We start from the raw sequence: 22069 nt of genomic DNA on the forward strand, positions 1-22069 counted from the left end.
CACCTTGGCACTGAGATCACCCATCACGGCCAGAATGTACGAAGCCTCCCCTGAACTGCGTTTAATTGCTCATTCTCCCCTATATCGAAAGTCTCTGTTCGTGCTTGGCATTCTACATACAATTGTAATGCTCCTGAACCTGGGCTGGACTCTTGCAGTTAGAAGTTTGTCAGAAACCGGCTCCCAGATAAAACAAAGCGAGCCTTGTGTGTGATTCGTGTCTGCTACTACTTGACTTCCCAGAGTACAAAAGCACATTGCCATAAGTATGGTAAGAGGGAAAGGAGTACTTTCGCTTAGGCCCAGAATGTCCATGTTATATCGTTGGACTTCACACTCAAGTTGGAGAAAGCAAGCATTCTGAGGACATTCCGGAAACCAATCACAGTCCGTCTTCGATAGCCAAAGTTCGTTGCCATGTGGTCAGTCCCTATCCGAGACGTTGTTGACGTATCGGTAGTGATAAAGTTTTAAAATTTGAAGATCACTAGGCCAAAAATTCATGTGAATAAACGAATTCTGGCGGTGAGACATGTTTAGACGCACGTCTTGGGCAAAAATAACTATCGAGAGGACATTCTGAATAGAAAGACGAGAAATCGTTGGCATGTGAAGCTTGGTTAGCAGTGACTGTGTCCCAGTGCAGTGGTTGATGCAAATGACCCCACTCGTCAGTGGAACCATGAAGCTAAAGGGGGAATTATCTTTGAAGCTTAAGGGAGCTTCGACGACCGTTGACTGTTTGGTAAGCAAGGACTGTGCTCCGGAAAGTAATGGCGGAAGACAAAAAGCTCGCCATTTTCACAGTACTGATCCACAAACGGGAGCACATGTCTGAATTCGGGGTAAATGCCCTTACCAAAATATAGATGAAAGATACGAATCACCACTGAATTGCTTAACTGTAACTGTACAAGCGATGAGAGAAAGAATCGTCAGGATCTCTTCAGACACTGTGATAAAATATTGCATACATCGAGCCAGTCAAATAAGCTGAAAGCGGAGAACCAAAGGACATAAAGAGAGGCAGAGGAGTGGTTTGGATATTTGACGACTTACAAGACTTAAAATAAGTCGGTGCAAAATTTTTGGTAGTGTGTTCCGCTCCAGTGCTCCGCTGTCGCAGTTTTTGCTTCGGTTCTTTTAGTTTCGCTTCTACAGTTGTTTTGGTACGTGCTCTAGCGATGACCACTGAACCAAAGGGGGCAGCAAGGCCCCAATAATCCGTGGCCTTCTTGGTCGTGCGCATGCCACCGTTATCGCGCAAGAGCCCCGAGGCGTGGTTCCGCCAGCTCGAGACGGAAATGGAGCTGGCCTGCGTCACATCAGACGCCACACATTGCAACCATGCGCTGGTCGGACTAGACGAGGTATCTATTGGGCTTATCTTCGACGTTTTGGAGCAGGGCCCACATGAAATATTAAATAAGAAGCTAATATGGCATCTGTCAGTGAGTGAAACAACCAAGGTGAATCACTTCCTGACAGAACTCACGGTGGGCGACCAGACACCCAGTCAACTGCTTAGGGAAATGCAGCAGCTGACTGGGGGCATGGTTGGACCGGCTCTGCCCCAATCTTTGTGGTCACAGCGGCTTCGGGAGGGTACTCGTGTCATTTTGGGGTGCGCGGGCTCTTTTTCGCTGGATATGCTGGCAGCAATCGCTGACAAAATCCATGAAGTGCACCCGCGGCATAGTTGGTGAGGTGTCGAGCGACGCGCTGGATAAACTGGCGCAACTACAACATTCAATGATCACATTGGCAACCACGGAAGCAAAACAAGTAGACACCATTGCTGCTCTCCATCCGGGACGAAGCTCGCGAATCAGGCGAAATCCGCTCCTCAAAGTAGGGGTAGTAGGTCATCAGTACCCTCGACAAGTACTGGGGTATGCTGGTACCACCGAATGTCCGCGAAAAAAAAACAGAAAATGTGCCAGACCTGGCGCCTTTGCAACAAAAAACAAAACCTGCCGGTAGTCCTGGCGACAGGTACCCGCAGCATAACGCACGTTGCCTTTCCATTTACGACCCCCTGAGCAGACGCAACTATTTGATTGACACAGGCGCTGAAGTAGCAGTTCTCCCTGTATTCAGATACCATCAATTAATGCCTCAGGCTTTGAAATCGACAAGAGCAAATTTATGGTGGATCCACACTTATGGCTATAGGGAAGTATACCTGAGTTTGGGACTTCGGCGCACGTATTCGTGGCATTTTAGCGGACGTTGGCACTCCCACTTTGGGTGCAAATATCCTATACCACTACGGTTTGTTAGTGAATCTGCAACACAAGTCCCTCAATGATCCCCCTTACGTAATCCAGGACAATCTCAACCAGCCCATCCACTCTATCCGTCATTTTTCAAGACGTTGCCGACCCACGTGTCCGATTACTTCCTAAAAATACCGCGACATAGCTACCGAGCGCAGCCTCTCCGAGCCAGTAAAGCATCATGTTCTCCACTACTTCATCCCCACCGGCTCTCCTATCTTCTCTAAGATGCGTCCACTACCAGCACAGGAGCTCATTGTTGTACAGAAAGAGTTAGAAGTGCTCCTCAAGCAAGGTATATACAGACCCTCAAACAGCTGTTGGTTTTCGCCACTATACATGGTCCATAAGCAAACGGGAAATGGAGACCTTGTGGCAACTATAGACGCCTAAACGCGTAGACTATTCCGGACCGGTATCACATAGCGTCCATTCAGAACTTTGCGCATTCTCTCGCTGGTAGCCGTATTTTTTCTACTTTGGATCTAGCCAAAGCCTACCACCAAATATCTGTAGGTCCTGAAGACATCTCGACAACGGCAATGTGCACTCCTTCCGGACTCTTCGAGTTCACTAGGATGACTTTTGGACTGTGGCGTTTGGACTGGTGGCAGCCGAATTTTATCGTGATTTGACGTAGGATACCAGTCGACTCAGCTGTGAATGAGTACCTAATATCGGACGAGCGGCCACATTGCCTCCTACAGTATACTGTAGTGTAGCGTTACGGTCTTGAATGAAGTGCTCTAACACACTCTAAGGCCCTGATCCAATATTGTTGCACCAACAATTATTAATGCGCCGCAAACGCTTCAGAGATCCATCCATTCTGTTCTAGGGAACCTAAACTATTCTTTCGTTTACATTGATGACGTTCTGGTTGCCTCCTCTTCCGAGTCTTAGCATATAGCGCACCTCAAGTGCATTTTTCAACGTCTTCTCGAGACCAGCTTTGTTCTCAATGTTGAAAAGTGCAAATTTCTCCAACCGTGAGATTTCTCGGCCACAATATAACCCCTGATGGCATCCAACCAGACCCGGACAATGTGCAAGCAATCGCGAGCTTCCCGCTTCCTAAAACTGTTAAGGATTTGAGAAGGTTCTTAGACATGGTAAACTTTTACCGTCGTTTACTGCCCAGGGCCACCCACCATCAATCGTGCTTTAACAACTATCCGGGCCGAAAACCAAACCACCCGACTGATTGAGTGGTCCACAGCGGCTTTGCAGGCATATGAGTCAACCAAGCAACAGCTAGTGGATACCAAGTTTCTGGCATTTCCTCAACCAGACGCACCCCTAGCCGTTTTCACCGATGCCTCAGACATCGCAGTAAGTGCTGCTCTTCACTAAAAGGTGAACCAAAGCTGGCAGCCGTGGAACTTCTTCTCGAAACAGTTGAACCCCGCCCAACGGAACTACAGTACCCACGATCTGAGTTTTTAGTCTCGCGTATCTCGCAATGAAATGGAAGGCAAGCCGCTCACAGGATTCACAGCCTTGAAAGAAAAACCCAACAAAGTGTCTCCTCGTTAACCCAGGTGTCTGAGCTTCATAAGGCAGTTCACCTCCGACATCCAACCATCTGGAAAAGAAAACGTAATTTCTGGCACTTTGCCAGAGAGGTCAAGATCCTCGCCACAATCGATTTCCCGGCAATCACGGAAACGTAAAACGACGACGCAGTGCTTTAGGGTCTGAGGAATAACTCCAAGTACGTTTTCAGGGAGTTCCTCATTTTCGGCTCGGCCTCTACATTTCACTGCAACATCTCAGAAAAGGGATCAAAGCCATACATTCCGGCCGCTTTTTGTAAGCAAATACTTAACGCCGCTCACGATCTGGCGCACCCAGGCATCCAGACATCGAACCGGTTAGTCACTGCGATATATTTCTGGCCGTCCATGAACAAGGACATCAATTCGTGAGCCAGACAGTGCATTGTATGTCAGAAATGTATAACTTCAAAGCATGCGAGGAAAAAAGTAGGTGTGTTTCCCAAGTCCACCAAGCGCTTTCACACCATCATTGGCAGACTCGCACGGTGTCAGTTATTGCCTCGCAATCATCGATAGGTTCACGCGGTGGCCTGATCCGATTCCTCTAAACGACATTACGGCCGAGAATGAATCCATGCTTTGGTGTGCCGGCGATCATAATAACCAAGGAATGCAGTTAGAATCCTCTCTTTTCTCGGAGTTAGGTAAACTCCTAGGCGACCCAGTTTTCCATGTGTGGTTGAACATAAATCGAACCGGTCTGTTGCGTCTGCTCAGAGATGCTGTGAGCTGATCACACCACCGTCACCCGCAAACCGTGAGAAAAACGTTGCCAGCGTGCACAGGGATCTGGAGTCCTGTGCGGACGTCCTGATAAGGGCCGAGACCTCCTGGAGGCCGTTCCAGCTACCATACGACGGACCTCATAAAGTCCTTGAGCGAGGTGCGCACCATACTCGACGTCTGAGGCGCGCCCAAGAAAGTCTCGATAGCTCGCCTAAAACCTTTTTTTCGGGAGACAAATACTCCCAGGAGAAAGCGCGAGTTGCTGAGGAGGGTATCCCTGGGACTTTCGCCCCCCTGGTTTCAGCGGAGGTTGAGTGCTGTGAAGACCGCCGCTGTAAAAAAAATATGCCAAGCAAAAAAATCACTAAGTCATCAAGTGGTATAAACACTACGCTGGAAACAATTGAGCATTAGTTACACATTGTTTAGTCAGAGGCCGCTTATTGCTGGAATTCAAGCGCCTCTCAAATACTAACGGTCTAGCAATTCCAGCGCTCACATCACTGTAAACAAAAATCCCGACGAATTGATCAGACCATTTAAATATGAATTTGCCATTTGAAAACTAAATTTCCAGCGAGTTGCCAGAAGTCTACATAAAACATAAACTCAAAGGACCTTACCTCTATGATGTCGTGCATGAGTGATTCCATTTGTGTTACTGCAACACGGCTGTTCGTAGTAGAAATTCCACGTGTTCGCATAATCACAACAGGACTTTCCGACGAAAGTTGCCAGAAATACAACAACCAGGAACGGGACTAAATCGGTGGGAGCTATCATATTACAGCCTTTGCTCTTTCCTCCACTCACACCCTTCAAATTCAGGCTCCAGGATACACTTGACGGCGCTAGACACCCAAAAAATTCAGCACCGCCGATTTATAAGGATAAATGTATTGTTGAATGGATATATTTTTGCGCTTTTATCCTTGCTTTTTTTCGATTGGTATACTTCCAAGCACTCGTCACTTCACAGGCTTTTACACTCCCCTTGAGCACTAACCGCTATTTATACACTATCCGGAAAATGTTAACAGCAACGTGGAAAACGTAGAAAACATTCAACTGAAATTATTCATGTAGCAAACAATTATCAATTCGCATCAATGGCATCACCCTCTCATGCTTGAATTTCGTCAAGTGTTTGGACCGCTTCCATTAAAACTTCATTTTCGACTCTTAATGGAAACATCGGAAAATCATATTAACATTCCAGACGAGCATAATTCAAATGGAGGAAAAATTATTCAATTGCAACCAAAAATTCAGTAAAACAGCGGAAAATATATACGTCCTGGCTGTAATCGTCCTTTTTTGGGAGAACGGGGAGGGTTGAAATCGACCCCCAAAATATTCGACAGAGTGAAGCGACTGCAAATAATTCAAAAATCATCGTTGGAGAAATAAATGCTCGAAATTGAAATTAAAAATCAATTTTCCGGATTTCGTCAGCTTGGATAGTTAGCCTGAAGGGGGTAGTTTTTCGGTGAAGGGTTATGGAGTGAAAAATGGCTCCGTGGGATCGTTTTTTGGGTATATTCCATAAATTAGCATGGTCCTTAATTTGTGGAGGACAGGATGCTTATTCAGTGGGTTTGGTAACATACGACCACTGCGGAGTATAGACGGCGAAGAAAAGACCATGAATGGGACGAAAGGATCCTTTTGATTGTCGAATTTCAGATACTCTTGAAGTCAGGTCAAAATGTGGCCCCAAGGTTGTACACAAAATTCAACACTGTAAACTGCAGCAATTGCCAAAATCACGAGAGACGAGAGGCCCTAAACCCATATTCCAAGGCAATCATCCCCCCCCCCCCCTCAAGGGTCGTTAGCGACCTTTAAGACCGGTACACGTCGGGACACACTGGGAGTCTCCGGAGCCGTCGACAACTCTCTGTCATCGTCGACGGGGTGATGTGAGCGTAGCTCTGCCAAAGTAGTAGCTGTGACGTGTATCAAGAGCCAGCTCCTTCGGGACCCTTGTCGGATAGTGTGCATTGAACCGGTATTAGTAGACCGTGTTGCCCCGAGCGAGCGCTGATTCGTCCGTGAATTCCGGGATCGGCTAAGCGTAGGTCAGGCCTAAGGGAACTGGGGTACGAGCTGTGTCTCCGAGGGTACACCCGTTCCTGACTATTGCAGCCCGCTCCCTTGCATACAATGCGCTGGTTAGTTTTTCATGGAGAATAAACATAAATTAATAAAAAAAATCGACGAAACAACAAGGAAAGAAGAAGAGCTAAGTGCATTTGGACCGAGCACAAAAAACCGTCATTCACCGCAGCGATAAGCGAAATCAGACCAGATGTGACACCGGGCCACCCAAATAAAGAGGAGGCCTTATCAAGTAGCGCGACTGACCGTGCGGAGATGGCAACTCCAATACCTTGTAGTACCCCTGTTCCGGAAGAAAACTCAGTCAGAATCGCTGGTCCTGAGCAAATAGATTCGGACACAAACCAAGTGAAAGTGCAGTCGATCATCCTAGCTAGAGCCGACGAGGAAAGGCTCATCAAGAAATGCGCGCCAGTGGTGAAGCGTATGCGGTCGGCAACATTCCTCCAGAGGAAGGTTAGCAAAGGCGTCAAAAACGGGCTGATGGAACTAGAGGAGCTATTAGACCGCATCTCCTTCTATAGGCAAACGTAGAAAGCAGCGGAAGACGATTGGACAGCAGAAACAGGCGCAATCCTCGCTGAGAACCCTGCTTGCGTCAAATGGACCATAGATAGCCCACCGTAAAGCGAACTGGGGAAAAAGCGGAAAGAGGACGACTTGCCCGAAGGAGACTTTATCGAAATACTTTCCAAGGCCCAAAAAAAGAAGGCGAAGAAAGGAAAAAAGAAACAACTTACTCCGTCACCAGAGACACGTCTGTCCATAGGCAAGGAGGCTGCCAAACAAAAGCCAGGAGCAGAAAAGACGAGGAAACAAAGAAGACCTAGACCGTCAACTCTGCTCATTAAGCCGACGGAAGGCAAGAAATTTGCGGAAGTCCTCAGTGAAATCCGCTACAGGATGAAACCCGAAGACAACAGAGCAGAGATGTCTTCCAGACGGAAAACGAAGAGTGGCGGAGTTCTCGTCGTACTGGGCCCCAAGACGACTAACAAGAGTACGTTCTGCGAAGCTATCAAGAGGCTATTGGGGGAAAAGGCTCATGTTTCCAGCCTAGAGCCCATGTGCTCTCTAGAATTCAGGGATCTTGACTGCCTCACAGAAAAGGTCGAAATAGAGGAGGCGATAAAGCATGAAGCATATGGACACACGTCAGCAGCTTGCAAGGGACCGGACAGGAGGACAACATGCCGGAGATGCGGCTAAGTGGGTCATCAAGCGAAGACCTGCAATGAAAGCGAGAGTTGCGTTCTCTGCAGGGATCGTGGTGCGTCTGATGAGAGCGTCGCATACACAGCGGGCTCGGGACGGTATCCGATCTTCAGGGCGGAATTGGCGAGGGCTAGGTGCGAATGGCATGATCTGCTTTTACAAATTAACATGCGCCGAAGTGCAACCCCTCACCAGTTACTAGCACAATTCGCTGCGGAAGTAAATGCTGATCTAGTGCTAATTAGCGAACAAGGCCCAAACAAGCGCCCGCTCTTATGACATCTCGCCTTATCGGGCACCGCAGCTATCTGGGTTCGGGACGGCGTTCGACTTCGCGTTCTTGTCAAAGGCCAGGGCAACGGGTTTGTCTGGATCCAGTGTATAGGGGTAACGTTTTTTAGCGTTTACCTGACGCCGAACGAGACGATGCCGGACTTTCGGCACCGGTTTGATGCTTTGGAGGACACCGTTTCGAGCACGGATTTTAATGCCAGGGCTCTTGAATGGGGCATGGGCGAGAACCGGGCTCGTAGTTTCAAACGCCGGATCAAAGCCAATGTTTCGGCGCCCAGGCTGTGAACGAAGCGTTCCAGACATCACTTTTGCGTCGGAATCTCTGGCATCATCTGTGGACGGGTGGCGAATCCTAGAAGACTTCTCGGCAAGTGATCACTAGTACATCCCATTCGAAGTAATTGACGCTACTTGCCGGCGAGCACTAACGTGACTTTCCCCCTGCCTGTGGAATGTCGCGAGGGTAAATATCGGGAAGTTCGGGAAGCTTTTAGACCAGGCAGGGTCGCGCTGGAGGGCGTTCCGGGGAGTGGTAGTGTCGCAGCTGACACCGTCGTCAATTCACCCGCGACAGGCCTTCTAGGGAGTATCATAAGCTCCGCCGTTTGGGACAACGTTTGCACGCTAACTAGGAGGGATGTGCCATAAAGGCACAGTACAGATCAGCAAAAAGGAGACGCCACAGTGCTATAAATAAAAGCAAATCTCGCAGCTGGCAGAACCTTGTTAACGAGGTGAATGAGGACCCGTAGGGACTTGGCTATAAGCTTATCACCCGGAAAATCGGGGTGCATTGTGCGGGTATTGTTCCCCAGACACCCTGTACAGGTTAATGGAAATAGCGCGGAAATCGTCGAGGATTTCCCCCTTTTCAAAATGAGAGAGCTCGAAGAAGCGGTTCTCACTATGAAAAACAAGAAGGCGCCAGGCCCTGATGGCATGGCGGCGGAAGTTTACAAGCTGCTATTCCGCCAACAGCCAGAAATGCTGCTTGAAGCGTTCAACGCTTGCTTGAAGGAGAGCATTTCCAAACTCGCGTTGATCAGTAAGGATAAGAGAGACCCAGAGTTCCCGTCTGCATAAAAAATTAGGCGGTTAGGTTTCTTACCGGCATTAAGTTGATGAGGACTTAGGACCCCACAATTCTCAAAAAATATTTCCCGTCTGCATACCGACCGCTATGTATGCTTGACACGGCGGGAAAAGTACTCGAGAAGCTCATCAGGAGTAGACTCGGTGAAGCGATCCACGCTGCCGGGGACTTATCCCCAAGACAGTTCGGGTTCAGAACAGGGAGATCCACAGTTATGAAGGTCGTAGATGCGGTTCTTCGAGCCGAGGCACACAGCCGCCGATCTCGACGGATAGTGCTCCTCATAACGCTTGATGTCAGAAGTGCCTTCAATTTCGTAAGATGGACAAATATGCTAGGCACATTAGAAAACTCATTTTACGTGCCAAGCTATTTATTGAGGGATTATCGGAAAGACCGCTCCCTGCTCTATGAGGCACTAGAAGGCCACAGGAGGATGGAAATCACGTCGGGAGTAGCACAGGGATCCATCCTAGGGCCGGACCTCTGGAACGCTTCTTATGATAGTCTGCTGAGACTCGATATACCTGAAGAGTCGGGCCTGGTGGGTTATGCAGACGACGTCGCGGCATTTGTTGCCGGACCCACTGTTGATCAGGCGCAAACCAGACTCGGCATATTAATGCGACGGGTAAGCGGATGGATGACTGCCCACAGTTTCAACCTTGCGCTGGAAAAAAGTAGTCATCTTGACCAGAACAAGAATCCCGACCCTGCGTCCCATATCGATCGTCGATTTGACTATGGAGTCTAAGCCAGCGATTAAATACCTTGGTTCTCAAAGATGAGCTTCTTCGAGCAAATCAAAGCAGCAGCGGACAGGACTGCAACTGGACTCGCGGCCTTGAGTCGACAAATGGCGAATGTCGGGGGCCCTATATTTACTAGAAGACGTCTCCTTATGGGAGCAACGCAGTCGGTTCTGGTCCATGGCGCAGAGGTATGAGCTGACGCCCTTCACAAGGAGGTGTATCGTTAACATCTTGGTCAAGTGCAGAGGTGGGGAGCTTTGCGAGTGGCAGCTGCTTATCGCATCGTCTGCGAACCGGCTGTGATGGTGATCGCGGGTGTGATTCCCGTTGCCCACCTTGTTAAGGAGCACAAAGCTTTCTACCGCCGTAAGGGCGAGAACATAAGAGAGGTGGTCCGTGAAGAACGTCAACGCACCCTTACCCACTGGCAACTTTCTTTGAAAAATAAGCCAAGGAGATGGACTGCGCGGGTCATCGACAAATTAGACCCGTGGTTGAACCGTATGCACGACATGATTGATTACTTCCTTACCCAACTTAAGTGGCCGTGGTGGTTTTCAGTCTTACCTGCACAGGTTGGAAAGGCGCGATCTCGTGATTGTGTGTTCTGCAATTGAGTGGCGGACGACGCTGAACACACCTTTTCTCTTGCGAGAGGTGGGACGGCTTTCGTCAGCAACTTTATGCAGACACAGGGGAACTCTCCCCAGATAACATTGTCAGAGAGATGCTGAAGAGCACTGGCAGCAGGAATCGTATTGCGCATCATGTTCCCGCTCTTCTTATTGCGAAGAAGATTGAACTCGACCGGCGGAGGGATTGATCGGATGGTAAGGGGTTCCCTGAACTGCCAACTCCCTTCCTTCCCTGTCCTCTCGTTGGTGAAAGGAATTCCCTGACTTGAAGGCCCCTAAAGCCGGGAGAGCGGGAGGGCTAGCCCGAAGTAATGTGTCAAACGGCTCTGATGACAGGGAGGTGTTTAGTTGGTAGTCCGACGGCGTGTGTTGTGGGAGTCCAACACTCTGAGCGTAAACGCATTCACCTACCTTACTCGCACAAAAAAAGCCATCATCCCAAAAAGGACGAACAATCGAATACACCCTGCGTCGAGCTCACCCGCGTCATTCCAAATCCACCTGTGGGAAAATGCACATCTCCATATCAAAAACACTTAAGGAAAAACCGCTCCAGGCTCCATGTAAGCCTGTCATAAATATATCCTCACAGAAAACAGGGGATGTAAATAAATTAATTTTTTTTTTCGTCCCGAATTTACAGCAGACAATGTCCTGCACAAACCAGCAGACCTGATCACCGTCCGCGAGCCACGAATCTGATATGGCCTCTCTTAATCCCCGACGTAATTAATAAAGATTCCATCGAATAAATTTCCGAATTTTCATTTACAGATGCGGGCATCTGTCAAAATAAAAAATAATAACTTTTCTGAAGTGTTCCCCCGACAGATGACCACGAGGCGCCGTCTCATTTTGCAATTTGCGGCTTCCGTGGGATGTTGAGTGAACATTTTTTTTTTGGCGGACATGGTGGAAAATGAAAATATATGTATGCACTTTTCCCCAAATATTTAATGGACAGATATATTATTTTCAATTTACAGACACAGACATGAACGGTTTAATGCCAAATTCCAGTTCGGGGAATCAAATTAATTATCCTGGATAAGTGTCTGCATCAGATTTTTATTCAGAAGTGGTTGAAAATTGTGAAATTTATCATTTTTCCTTTTAAAATAGATTCATTTTCCGAGAGGAAATAAATGTGAATCATATGAAGATCTTCAAATGATATCTCCACCGCGTAAAGCCCCAGAATTTCAAGACCAGAAAATCTCTCTCTGAAATTCTCATAAAAACCCACCTTCATGCAATAGCTTGAAATTCGATTATCCTGCTCCAGGAAAAATCCTCTCCACTTGTCCCAAGGACACCATCGCCATCCACTTCACAAATACATTGTCTCCCCACGGCCTCAAAAGATAGAACCATTTACAATTACTCCACAGCCTGAAGGTCGAGCCCTGAAAGCAGTTTTCACAGGTCCCCGAACAGCAATTGCAGGTGTGGGACGCGTACCACCTCCATCATCAATTTTAAACTCCTAAAAGGACGATTATACAAGGAATAACCAGTGAAACAATTATGTGAAATGCTCACCTGGTATTTTGCTTGCGATAAAATGGAGACGAGATTTATAGGGAAGGAATTTTTAGTTGCATATTTTCAAATATACTCGTGAATGCCTTGGGGCTCCGCGGCCATTCGTCGGTGCTTGGTCCTTGCAAACTGGGTCCAGTAAAGCACAGGCGAAGTGGAATTCGCACAGGGGATTTTTTTTCGATCTAATATTCCCGTATTATAATTAGGGAGATTTTTTAACAGGTCCGCAAGAATTTATTAATTGAAACTGAGCGTTGGACACCATTGGGGGTTATTTTAGAATTTACAAAATTTAAGATGGCGATTTTCGTTAGGATTTTACAGGTAAGGAATGTTGGTTGCAGACGCTATGGAATGTTACCTGGAGTTCCTTATGTTAAATAATAAACTAATGGTATGCACTCTCCACTTCATAAAGTATATATTGTAAGGGTTGGAAGGATTTAAAACAAATAACCATCTTTGGGGCCGAGCCGGGCTATTTTTTAAGTTAAGATTGAATTAGTAGATGCCTTTTCACAGAACCTCCCCAAGGTGGTCGCTAAAAACTGTCTTCTTACAGGTCAAGAGTGTGTCGCACCGGGCTAGAAGTAGGTCAAGTTTTACGGTGAAATGGAGCTAACTGATGGATGAAGCCGCAGGAGGGCGGCCCTCTTTACACTGTGAAAATTGCTGGAAACCCCCACCGCAAAGGAGAACTTGGTCTTGAGTACGCAGATTTCATATACCTTAGCCACTTTGGGGTTTACTCGAAATCTCTAGATCAATGTGCCTGGAATTGTCAGAGTGATTTTTCTTCCCCGAAATAATAGTTGGATAAAGCATGTGTTCCACTTTAAAAACACAAACTGAAACGGAAACGTTAGATGAAGAGGTGATGCCAGACGAATCGTTGGAGGACAAGCTTGTTGGATTCAGTTAGGGGACAACGCCTGCAATCACGGTGCAACGGGTACTACTCACAGCGACCTCTCTGTTAAATTTGAGAGACGGACTGTCAATTACGAGCCTGGAAAACATTGTCATCAAAACACAACACGTTACCAGCTATAGTACACCTACCCCAAACCATCGATGTCGGGGGCTGCCTATGAAACTGCAAACGGAACGGACGTCTGTTGCCGCGAAGTCCTTGTCAAAAGTCAGTAGCAGGAGACCATCTGAGTCAAACTAGTTGAGACGACAAGATTGATTTTAAGTATAATGCGATAGTTAGTCAATAAAAGAAGAGGCCAAAGCATCTTAAGAAGAGATCGATCATGATAACGAGCGGAGTAGGGTTGCAGCTCCATAAACTCATAAAAAAAAAAACAAAATAACAACGACCGCTCGACAGCAGACGTTGTCGAAGCCCTTGGAGGTGGATAAGCATTCCCTATAGATCCGGCTGGTAGACAGTAATTCCACCAGTGGCAATATATCGTCCGAAGTGCGCAAAAGTGTGGAGACTAAGAGTAAATCCTGGACAGTGTGTCAGATCAGGGGAGGCCCACCTCATATTTCGACTCCTCTCAGTAAGTCCATAGTACCGCAACATAACACATAACGACTAATTCTCCTCGCATTTTCTCAACTCCTACGTCATTAAAATCAGCGAAGCCTTGGTGAACGTAAGTTCGAACTGATCCCATATGAAAAGATTTTTCGTAGACCTCGGATTTGGCATTGACAAATTCGTCCAATGCCCGCGCCTTGACAACCCTGCGTCACCTAAGATGACTGTGTGGTGTTAAAGCGAAAAAGCCTTAGTAAAATATTCTGCCCTTCCTACTTCCCATTAATGGCGGACCACAAACTACAATTTGCGATTCGAAATGCTAAAGTCAACGAGTTCTGATCCTGAAAATCAGATAACGACCAGGAGCCAATCGACATCACTAAGGAGATACTAGAGGAGACGAAAATTAACGTTACAGTGGGGATGCCCAGCAAGTAATACCGCTCAGCTATTCTATTAGTTTTCCTCAGGGAAGAAGACATCGACATCGTCTAATGTAAGAGGCCTGAATTGGAAACAAACTATTCAAAACATGTCAATCGGGAGAAATCTCTAAGTCTCTTGGAAGGAAGCGCTTATATACTTTTCGCTGTCTGGACCTAGGTTCCATGGTCGAACTGAAATCGCTGGGGGGAGGAAACTTGTATATTTCTTAGACTTGCAACCGTCGGAGTTGCATCATGTAACTTCTTGTACCAGTGCCATACGTAAGAAAGCAACCTGTTGAATCCTTAATTCCAACACAAGACACACTGAGGTGTGAGGGAATACGGAAACCAACGAACGATGAACGAAGTCTCTCAAGCCGTCCCTATTTTAAAAAAGGCCATTCTTTACTACCTCCTAGGTCCGCTCTAGGGTGGGAGAAGCTCAATTGACACGGGTTGCTAAGGTAGGGGTAGTTGTTCCCTAGACCCAGACTTGAATGAACTGCGACGTCCTAAACATGGAAGACGATAAAACTCATTTAAAGCAGTGTTCACGGTATGAGTTCGAATTCGAACACAGAGTGAGCGACGGATAGTTGTCGAAATTTGTCTGAAATTTATGGCGAAAATCAGCCGCTATCTGAAAGGCCAAGAGGCAAATTGTTAGTGGCATTGGGAGAAAACGATAAATTAAACTTTGTTGTTATTTTTACCGTTGTTAACTATTATAGAAGTTGAATGTACACCGCACACTCATAGAAAGAAGAACCTGATTCCTGGGTTACGCTGCGAAATTTGATTCCTCGGTTTCCCATGGGTTATCGCTCAGAAACAAGGAAGACCACCTTAACAAATGCATCTCACCCCTGAATAAACTAGAATCGGGAGGCCTTCTTTCCTAGGTTCACTGGATGGATAGTTTTGGGGGCTTCGCGTGAATACCTGCCGTGTAGACATAATCCCACGGCCCTCTTCAGATGCGAATTGATTTCGAGACCTCAATAAGAGTCCCGCCGAAACTACCACCGCGGTAGTGGTTTATACTAAGCGCAGGTTCCGCAGTCATACCAGTCGATGCGAGGTCTATTTAATACCTCTACCGCAACTAAGGGGAAAGTAAAAATAAGTTGGGTCGTTTGCCGACTCAGGGAGCAGGCGCCCCTCAAGCGCTGCTTTAATGTTTGGAATTTGGCCACATAGCGGTGAAAAGCACCGGTGATTGTGACAAGTCAAAAAATTGCAGAAAATGTGAAAGAGAAGGCCATATGTTCAGAGAGTAGAAGGCTGAGCCTGAATATGTGCTTTGGAAGGGAAAAAGGGCATCGACTGATGGCACACAGGGCGGTGCCTGGACTGCAGATCTAAGTGGCAAGGCGGCAATATGGTTGTGTGGAAATCAAGCCATTCAAGAAGTGATGGAGTTTCCAGAAGTTGGATTCATCAGGGCAAAAATAGCTGGTATCTACATATATAGTTGCTATGCCCCACCAAGCGCGACAATAGCATAATTCGAAGGGATGCTAGGTACGCTAGTCTCGGATGCAAGAAGTCGAAACCTCGAAGTTTTCGCAGAGCCAGACTTTTGGGGGACAAGGTCGGGCTCAATAGTCGTCTTGACATATGTGAATAACACATTGACGGGGAGAATGGCATAGTTTGTCAGTGAGGATTATACTCATAGCAATCACTAGGCAATTTTCCTCCAATATGGGCCATGCCGCGATGTACGTTACCGTGGAGCTAGAAATCAAGGCTGATCTGTGGAAAAGTTTGAAGAGGACGCATTCATAAAGATGCTATTGGGAAGCCACAATTCCGGTGGTGCGGCTACAGGAAAGGTAGAGCAAATAATGGGGCGCATAGCGAGAGCCAACTCGCTGTTAAGACCAGACCAGACTAGTTTATCAGCGTATTTGAAAAATGCATGGTAGAAGTAGTTTTCCCCGACCGGCTGAATGGGAAAAAACTAGTTTTGCTCCCAAAGCCGAATAAGCACCCAGGACATCCATCATCATACGGCCTGATTTGCCTCATCGACACAGTAGGAAAGATGCTCAAAAAGGCTATCTACAATAGACTGCCCCCTATCATTGAATATAAGGACCGACTATCGGAGCGACAATTTGGATTTCGACAAGGACACTCAACGAGAGACGCCGTAGACGCAAGGAGGACGCGAAGAACGGAAGTTTTGGTCACTTAAAGCGCAGTCCTCCCCGCGTAGTAATGCTTTGCAGCGGTTCCGCGGGGGAGGAAGAAAGAGAAATTGGGGGCTTTAGTGCGTGAGAATCCGAAACACTACTGCAACCTGGTGCGGCAGTATCTTTGTAAGATTTCCGCTTCCATCCATTAAACAAGTCGGGAAACCGGAAGCTGGACGCTTCAGGCACGAAAGGTTTTGTGTATTTCTTAGTACGTAGCACGTAATATATCCATATATTATGTGAGAGTACCCACTTTCGGGTGATATTGACAATCATAGTCTTCAATTTTCAAAGAAGCAACAAATTTGAGGTATTATAACTTTGTTAGTAATAGTGCAATTCCCACCAAACTTGGTAAGATCATGCTTTATATTATAGCCTATATCACTGCAAAATTTCATCGTACTAGGATGAGCTTAAGGGGGGTTTCTAATCAATTACAAAAAATTGTAGTAATATACTATTATTAACTTTATTTAAACAGATATCGGCATGGAAGGTATTTCGGAGCCCAGGCACCATACAGTGGCAGCCTCCTGATTTTTTTGAGATTTTTCGGTTTGGTATTTTCTGAGAATGGCCCCCTTAAAGAAGTGATCACTTTCAATCCCCCGAGCTCCTCACCCTTCCAACGAATGTCAAAACTAAGATCGAGACCTTTAATTTGATACCCCACATGACTATATTTGATGAAAAAAAATTTTACACCCCTCTTTTGCATGTATGGGGAACCCCCCCTTAAATTCGACGTAAAAGGATGTAATTCACTGTATGCGAGCTCCTCACCCTTCCAACGAATGTCAAAACTAAGATCGAGACCTTTAATTTGATACCCCACATGACTATATTTGATGAAAAAAAATTTTACACCCCTCTTTTGCATGTATGGGGAACCCCCCCTTAAAGTCGACGGAAAAAGATGTATCTAATTCACTGTATGCGTGAGTGTTCACAGTTCCCACCTTTCTACCAAATTTGGTGTCAATCGCTATAACCGTCTCCGAGAAAAATGCGTGTGACGGACAGACAGACAGACAGCAGAAGATTATATTGTGACTCGGACGATGGAGAGAAATTATTCCCAATGACGTGCGGCGTACCACAGGGGTCTGTCTTAGGTCCCTTACTGTGGTTAATTATGTACAATGGAGTGCTGACGCTACGCCTTCCTAACGGCGTGACAACTATTGGCTTTGCGGACGATATTGGGGTAACAATAGTGGCAAAACGCTTAGACGAGATGGAAATCTATGCAAATGAAGCGATATGGGAGATCAATTCCTGGTTGAAAAAGTCCGGTCTATCACTTGCTGAACATAAAACGGAACTAGTGCTAATCAGCAAAAGAAGGAAAGACACGACCGTGAAAATTAAAGTTGGTGAAAAAACAATTTACTCCTAAGAGTCGCTTAAATATTTGGGAGTAATGATTGACAAAAGACTCAATTTTAAAAAAACACATTGAGTGCGCTGCAACTAAAGCATCTTCCATCGCTGTAACGATCTCGAGGATACTACCGAACATTGGTGGACCAAGACAAAGTCGACGTCGTCTTATTTCAAGGGTAGTTAGTTCCGTGCTACTCTACGCAGCTCCAGTTTGGGCAACCGTTCTGGAAAACAAATCAAACTGCGGAAAACTAGGAATGGCGTATCGACTAAGTGCACTCCGGATATGCAGTGCTTATCGAACAACATCAGGAGGGGCAGCATATGTACTGGCAGGGACAATCCCCGTAGACATCTTGGCGGATGAAGGTCAGCGTCTCTACGACAAAATGTACGCAATCAGGGAGTCTATTGTACTTCGGCGGCAACTAGCACGGCGGGAATCCATCGCAAACTGGCAAAAGAGATGGAACGAGGCACAAACTGGCCGTTGGACCTACCGTATCATTCCACACATTCGAAGATGGATGGAAGGATGGAAAGGAATCCCGGGGAACTAAGCTACGAGCTAACACAGTTTTCAAGTGGACATGGAGGTTATCGGGCTTATCTTTATCGATTTGGACACGACGAGTCACCATGGTGCCCAAGATGTGGTAACGTGGCTGAGAATGCTGAGCATGTTGTGTTTGAGTGCCCAAGGTTTACAGCACACCGAACTAGGCTGGAGGCGATCGCAGACAGGCGCTTGACACCTGGAAATATAGCGGAGTTTATGTTGGAATCAACGGAGGCTTGGAATCAAGTGGTAATGGAGCTGAAAATGATTCATCAACAGCTAAGGCATGAAGAACTGCGAAGGAAGCAAGAAAGGGAGCGAACAATAATGCGCCGCAGTTAAGAACTGATCCAGCCCCACGATGGTGGTTTTAGTGAGTATAAGTCTCACATAACTGTATGGCAGGAGCCAGCAGTAGGTTTTGAACCTTGCCACCTTCCAACGATCAAAAAAAAGACAGAGAGACAGACGGACAGACAGACAGACAGTAAACCGATTTTAATAAGGTTCTGTGTTTACACAAAACCTTAAAAAAAGAAAGACAGACGGTAAACCGATTTGTTAAAGAAAGTTTTGAACTATTGATGATCCTCAGAAGGTACTAATTCACTTACCGTTGATCGACACCCTTTTCAGTTCGTTCAATGACCATCACGCATACTTGTCCCGATCCTTCCCATGCCCAAGTCCTCAATTCCTGCGCAACGCGTCAAATGTTGCTGGCAATTTACAACGGCGCGGTCGGTACAGGGTATACTCTAAAAATGACCATTGCTGGCAAAATTGGATTACAAAGCTGAACAGCCACTCAGTGAAACTACTAGCAATGAGTAAATATCAATAGGAATCTTCTTCTTTTTAGCTTTTGTCCAGAACTGATTCGCCACATTTCTCAGAGATGGACTTAGTCCGAGAGGGGTCGGCCGAATCGCAAATCAGAGTCAAGCCTATCAAGCTATTGTTCGAAAAAATCAAAAACTGACTGACAGTTTCGTCCAGGGCAGAGGCAACTCATCAGACGCTGCCTCACCTCTGCCCTGGGAGCAGCGTGACCGAATGTGCCAACAGGTGGAAAGACGCTCCCTTTTATCATCGCAAAAATTCGCAAGTGCTCCCAGGGCAGAGGTGAGGCAGCATCTGATGAGTTGCCTCTACCCTGGACGAAACCGTCAGTCAATTTTTGATTTTTTTGATTTTTAATGCTTGGGGTGCTACGTTCCAAACTAGGGATCCATGGACCAACAACGTGGGAGTAAGTTGCTCCTCATTTAGTCCGGTCCACCATCACGTGGATGTGGACTTAGGATCCCGCAGATCCTAACCAACAACCAAGCTATTGTTGTTTCGGTCAATTTTAGTCACCTGCTATCGGCCTCGGTGTTCGATCGCGAATATCCTCATCTTGGAAGCGATCATACCGTACTATGCCAGTGATCCTTTTTCGGTCCCATTACCGCGAGGTACAGTTCATTCCTTCTTGAAGTCGGTCACCGTTCAGAACCATAGCGCAGTTTACCACTGACTGATAGCATTGATTCGAAGATACTTAAATCACTCTGCTTAGGCCAGGTCACTGGCACTGATGGTGATAGGGCCTACTTCAACACGGTCATCAAAAAGTCTGTTTTATTCAGATAAAACAGAGCGTGCTGCAGATCAACTTTGTTGTAAAATGCTAGAAAAAGTTCGACTGCATAGAGGAGTATACTTAGGGTGTCCAGACAGTGTCAGCCTTTGCTATTGCTATTTTTCCCCCTATTTATTCTCTATTTTATTTCCTACGAGACGGTCCTCCAGCTTCGTTATCATTACCCTGAATGATGTAGAAGTGGTGAAGCTACAGCGGTAGAGCAAGAAGAAAGTCAAACACAAATATACATGACTGAATCGGGATTCGAACCCGCGATACAAGATCGAGAAACTGAAGTCCGAATATCATCAGTCAATGCTATAAAAATGTCCCTTGTTTGGATCAATTAGAAACCTTTATAGCGGCATAATGAAACCTGATATAATCTCTTCATTAAAAAATTATAATTCTTCTGAACACATGCCTTCCAAGGCACACCCCCTCCTTTTATTAAAAAGTCAAGAAGCCAAAGTCATAAAATGACTTGAAGACGTTCTATTTTTGAATCTCTAGTAATTACTGAATTCCCGGAAAAGAACACAATTTGGTTGCAATCTAAACAATAATTGATTCCATCAAGCATGTTCAGGCGTTTATCTAAAAACTGATCGAGGCGGTACATCGGCAAGATCCATTGCTGATGTACTCATGTTGACGGCAGCAGCGCATCTAGTATCCAAAAAGACGCTGTTTGTTTGGCGTCTGCAACACGCAGGGCATTGACACATGGACCGTGAACTTAACAGATCACGTCACGCACTTTTCACCAAACTCAATTAATTTCCATCAAGCCACACATCACACTTACATCACGGATTAATTACACAAAGCCACTGATAGGAACATGTCAATATTTACTCCGCAGCCATACTTGCGTGAGAATGTTGACAGCCACCAAAATCTAAGACACGGCAACTAACCGGCGACGGTACGTGATTCACATGAAATCCCCAGACGGGCAAGTAGCGTCGAACGCGATCCGCTGGGCAACGATCACTAAAATAGGAACGTCTTTTGCATACTCGGAAAGGCACGGTGCGGCCATTTGCTGATGTATCTTGTATCTTTTCTTTATTTAGTCGAGACACATACCAAGTAGTGTTGTTAATAAACGTGTTGCTTGCGAAATGTTGCTAGGGAGTATCTTTTGTAAATTCTGGGCGGAGATCGTTGGTTTATGATTACATGATCGAAAGGTAACAATCAAGCATGTCATGATTTCCAATTAATGGTTAGGACACCATTTTCGTCATTTCACTGAATTAATTTTCCATATCTGTGTACTGAGATAGTATCATGGTTTAGAAACACGATAATGCTGAGAACATGTGGCTTCGTTTTTCAATTCCATCTAGGGGAAACTGTGGTGCTTTGGTAATAAAAAAATTTGGATATGATCTATTTATTTTTAGTGTCCCCTATTCACTCCTTAGTATCTCTATCTCCTCGACTCTCTTAGCGGACACCCCCAATAGGCGGATGACCCTAACCGGCGGACAATTTTTCTCTGATTAGGATTGGATGGACACATCGTTTGACCGGACGCGAGCAATAGATTTTATAATTAAAAAAAAAAACCCCATAGCCGGACACGAACGTTTAAAACCGTACACGACGCAACAAAATTGTGCAAAGGAATTCAAACGTAAAAGTCCACAAACTAATTTGGGGACCCCCCTAATAAGAAACGCGTGTGCTGATTTCATTTATGAGCACAACATTGTCTCATTTAATCACAACAAGTTGAAGTGAAACGTTTAAAAGGTAAAATAATTAATAATGTCAGAGAGGAACGTCCTCTCCTTAAAATACATCGGTGCGTGCCCTAGCCAAAAGGTAAAACTATAAGCAAATAGTCTAAAACAGTTTCAATATTGACAAATTAATTTGACGTGTCTCAACCAGATTTGACATAGGAAAGACGCAAGCTTCCTTTATTGTACGTAACAAAGAGCCATTATGGGCCAGATGAATTGCTGCAGAAAATATCAGTAGTAAAAGAAACTTTATTAAATCAAAAGGGAAAAATATTAACGCCACGGTTTATGACTGGTTTTGCAAGGTTGGAAGTCAAAACACTCCGTTATTGGGACCAATTGTTCAAGAGAAATGCCAAGGAAATATCTTTAAGCTTTCGAGTTA

General features: G+C 46.0%; 1 protein-coding gene across 3 annotated transcripts in view; it reads right to left on the reverse strand.

Moving 5' to 3' along the window:
• The window catches only part of LOC119658193 (semaphorin-2A), a 494571-nt gene that overhangs the window by 226981 nt on the left and 245521 nt on the right, over positions 1–22069 (reverse strand). The window contains exons 1-2 of one of the 3 annotated variants that reach the window (XM_038065462.1): positions 20736–20933; positions 5188–5632 (exon numbers count right to left, since the gene is read on the reverse strand). The exons of 1 other annotated variant lie outside the window; for it this stretch is intronic. In XM_038065462.1, the coding sequence (XP_037921390.1) occupies positions 5188–5347 (160 nt within the window). In that variant the 5' untranslated portion in view covers positions 5348–5632; positions 20736–20933. Of the gene's footprint in view, positions 1–5187; positions 5633–20735; positions 20934–22069 lie in introns of those variants that run through there. One more of the 3 variants, XM_038065468.1, reaches the window with a different exon arrangement.

The sequence above is a fragment of the Hermetia illucens genome, chromosome 1 (genome assembly GCF_905115235.1).
Source record: "Hermetia illucens chromosome 1, iHerIll2.2.curated.20191125, whole genome shotgun sequence".
Taxonomy (NCBI): domain Eukaryota; kingdom Metazoa; phylum Arthropoda; class Insecta; order Diptera; family Stratiomyidae; genus Hermetia; species Hermetia illucens.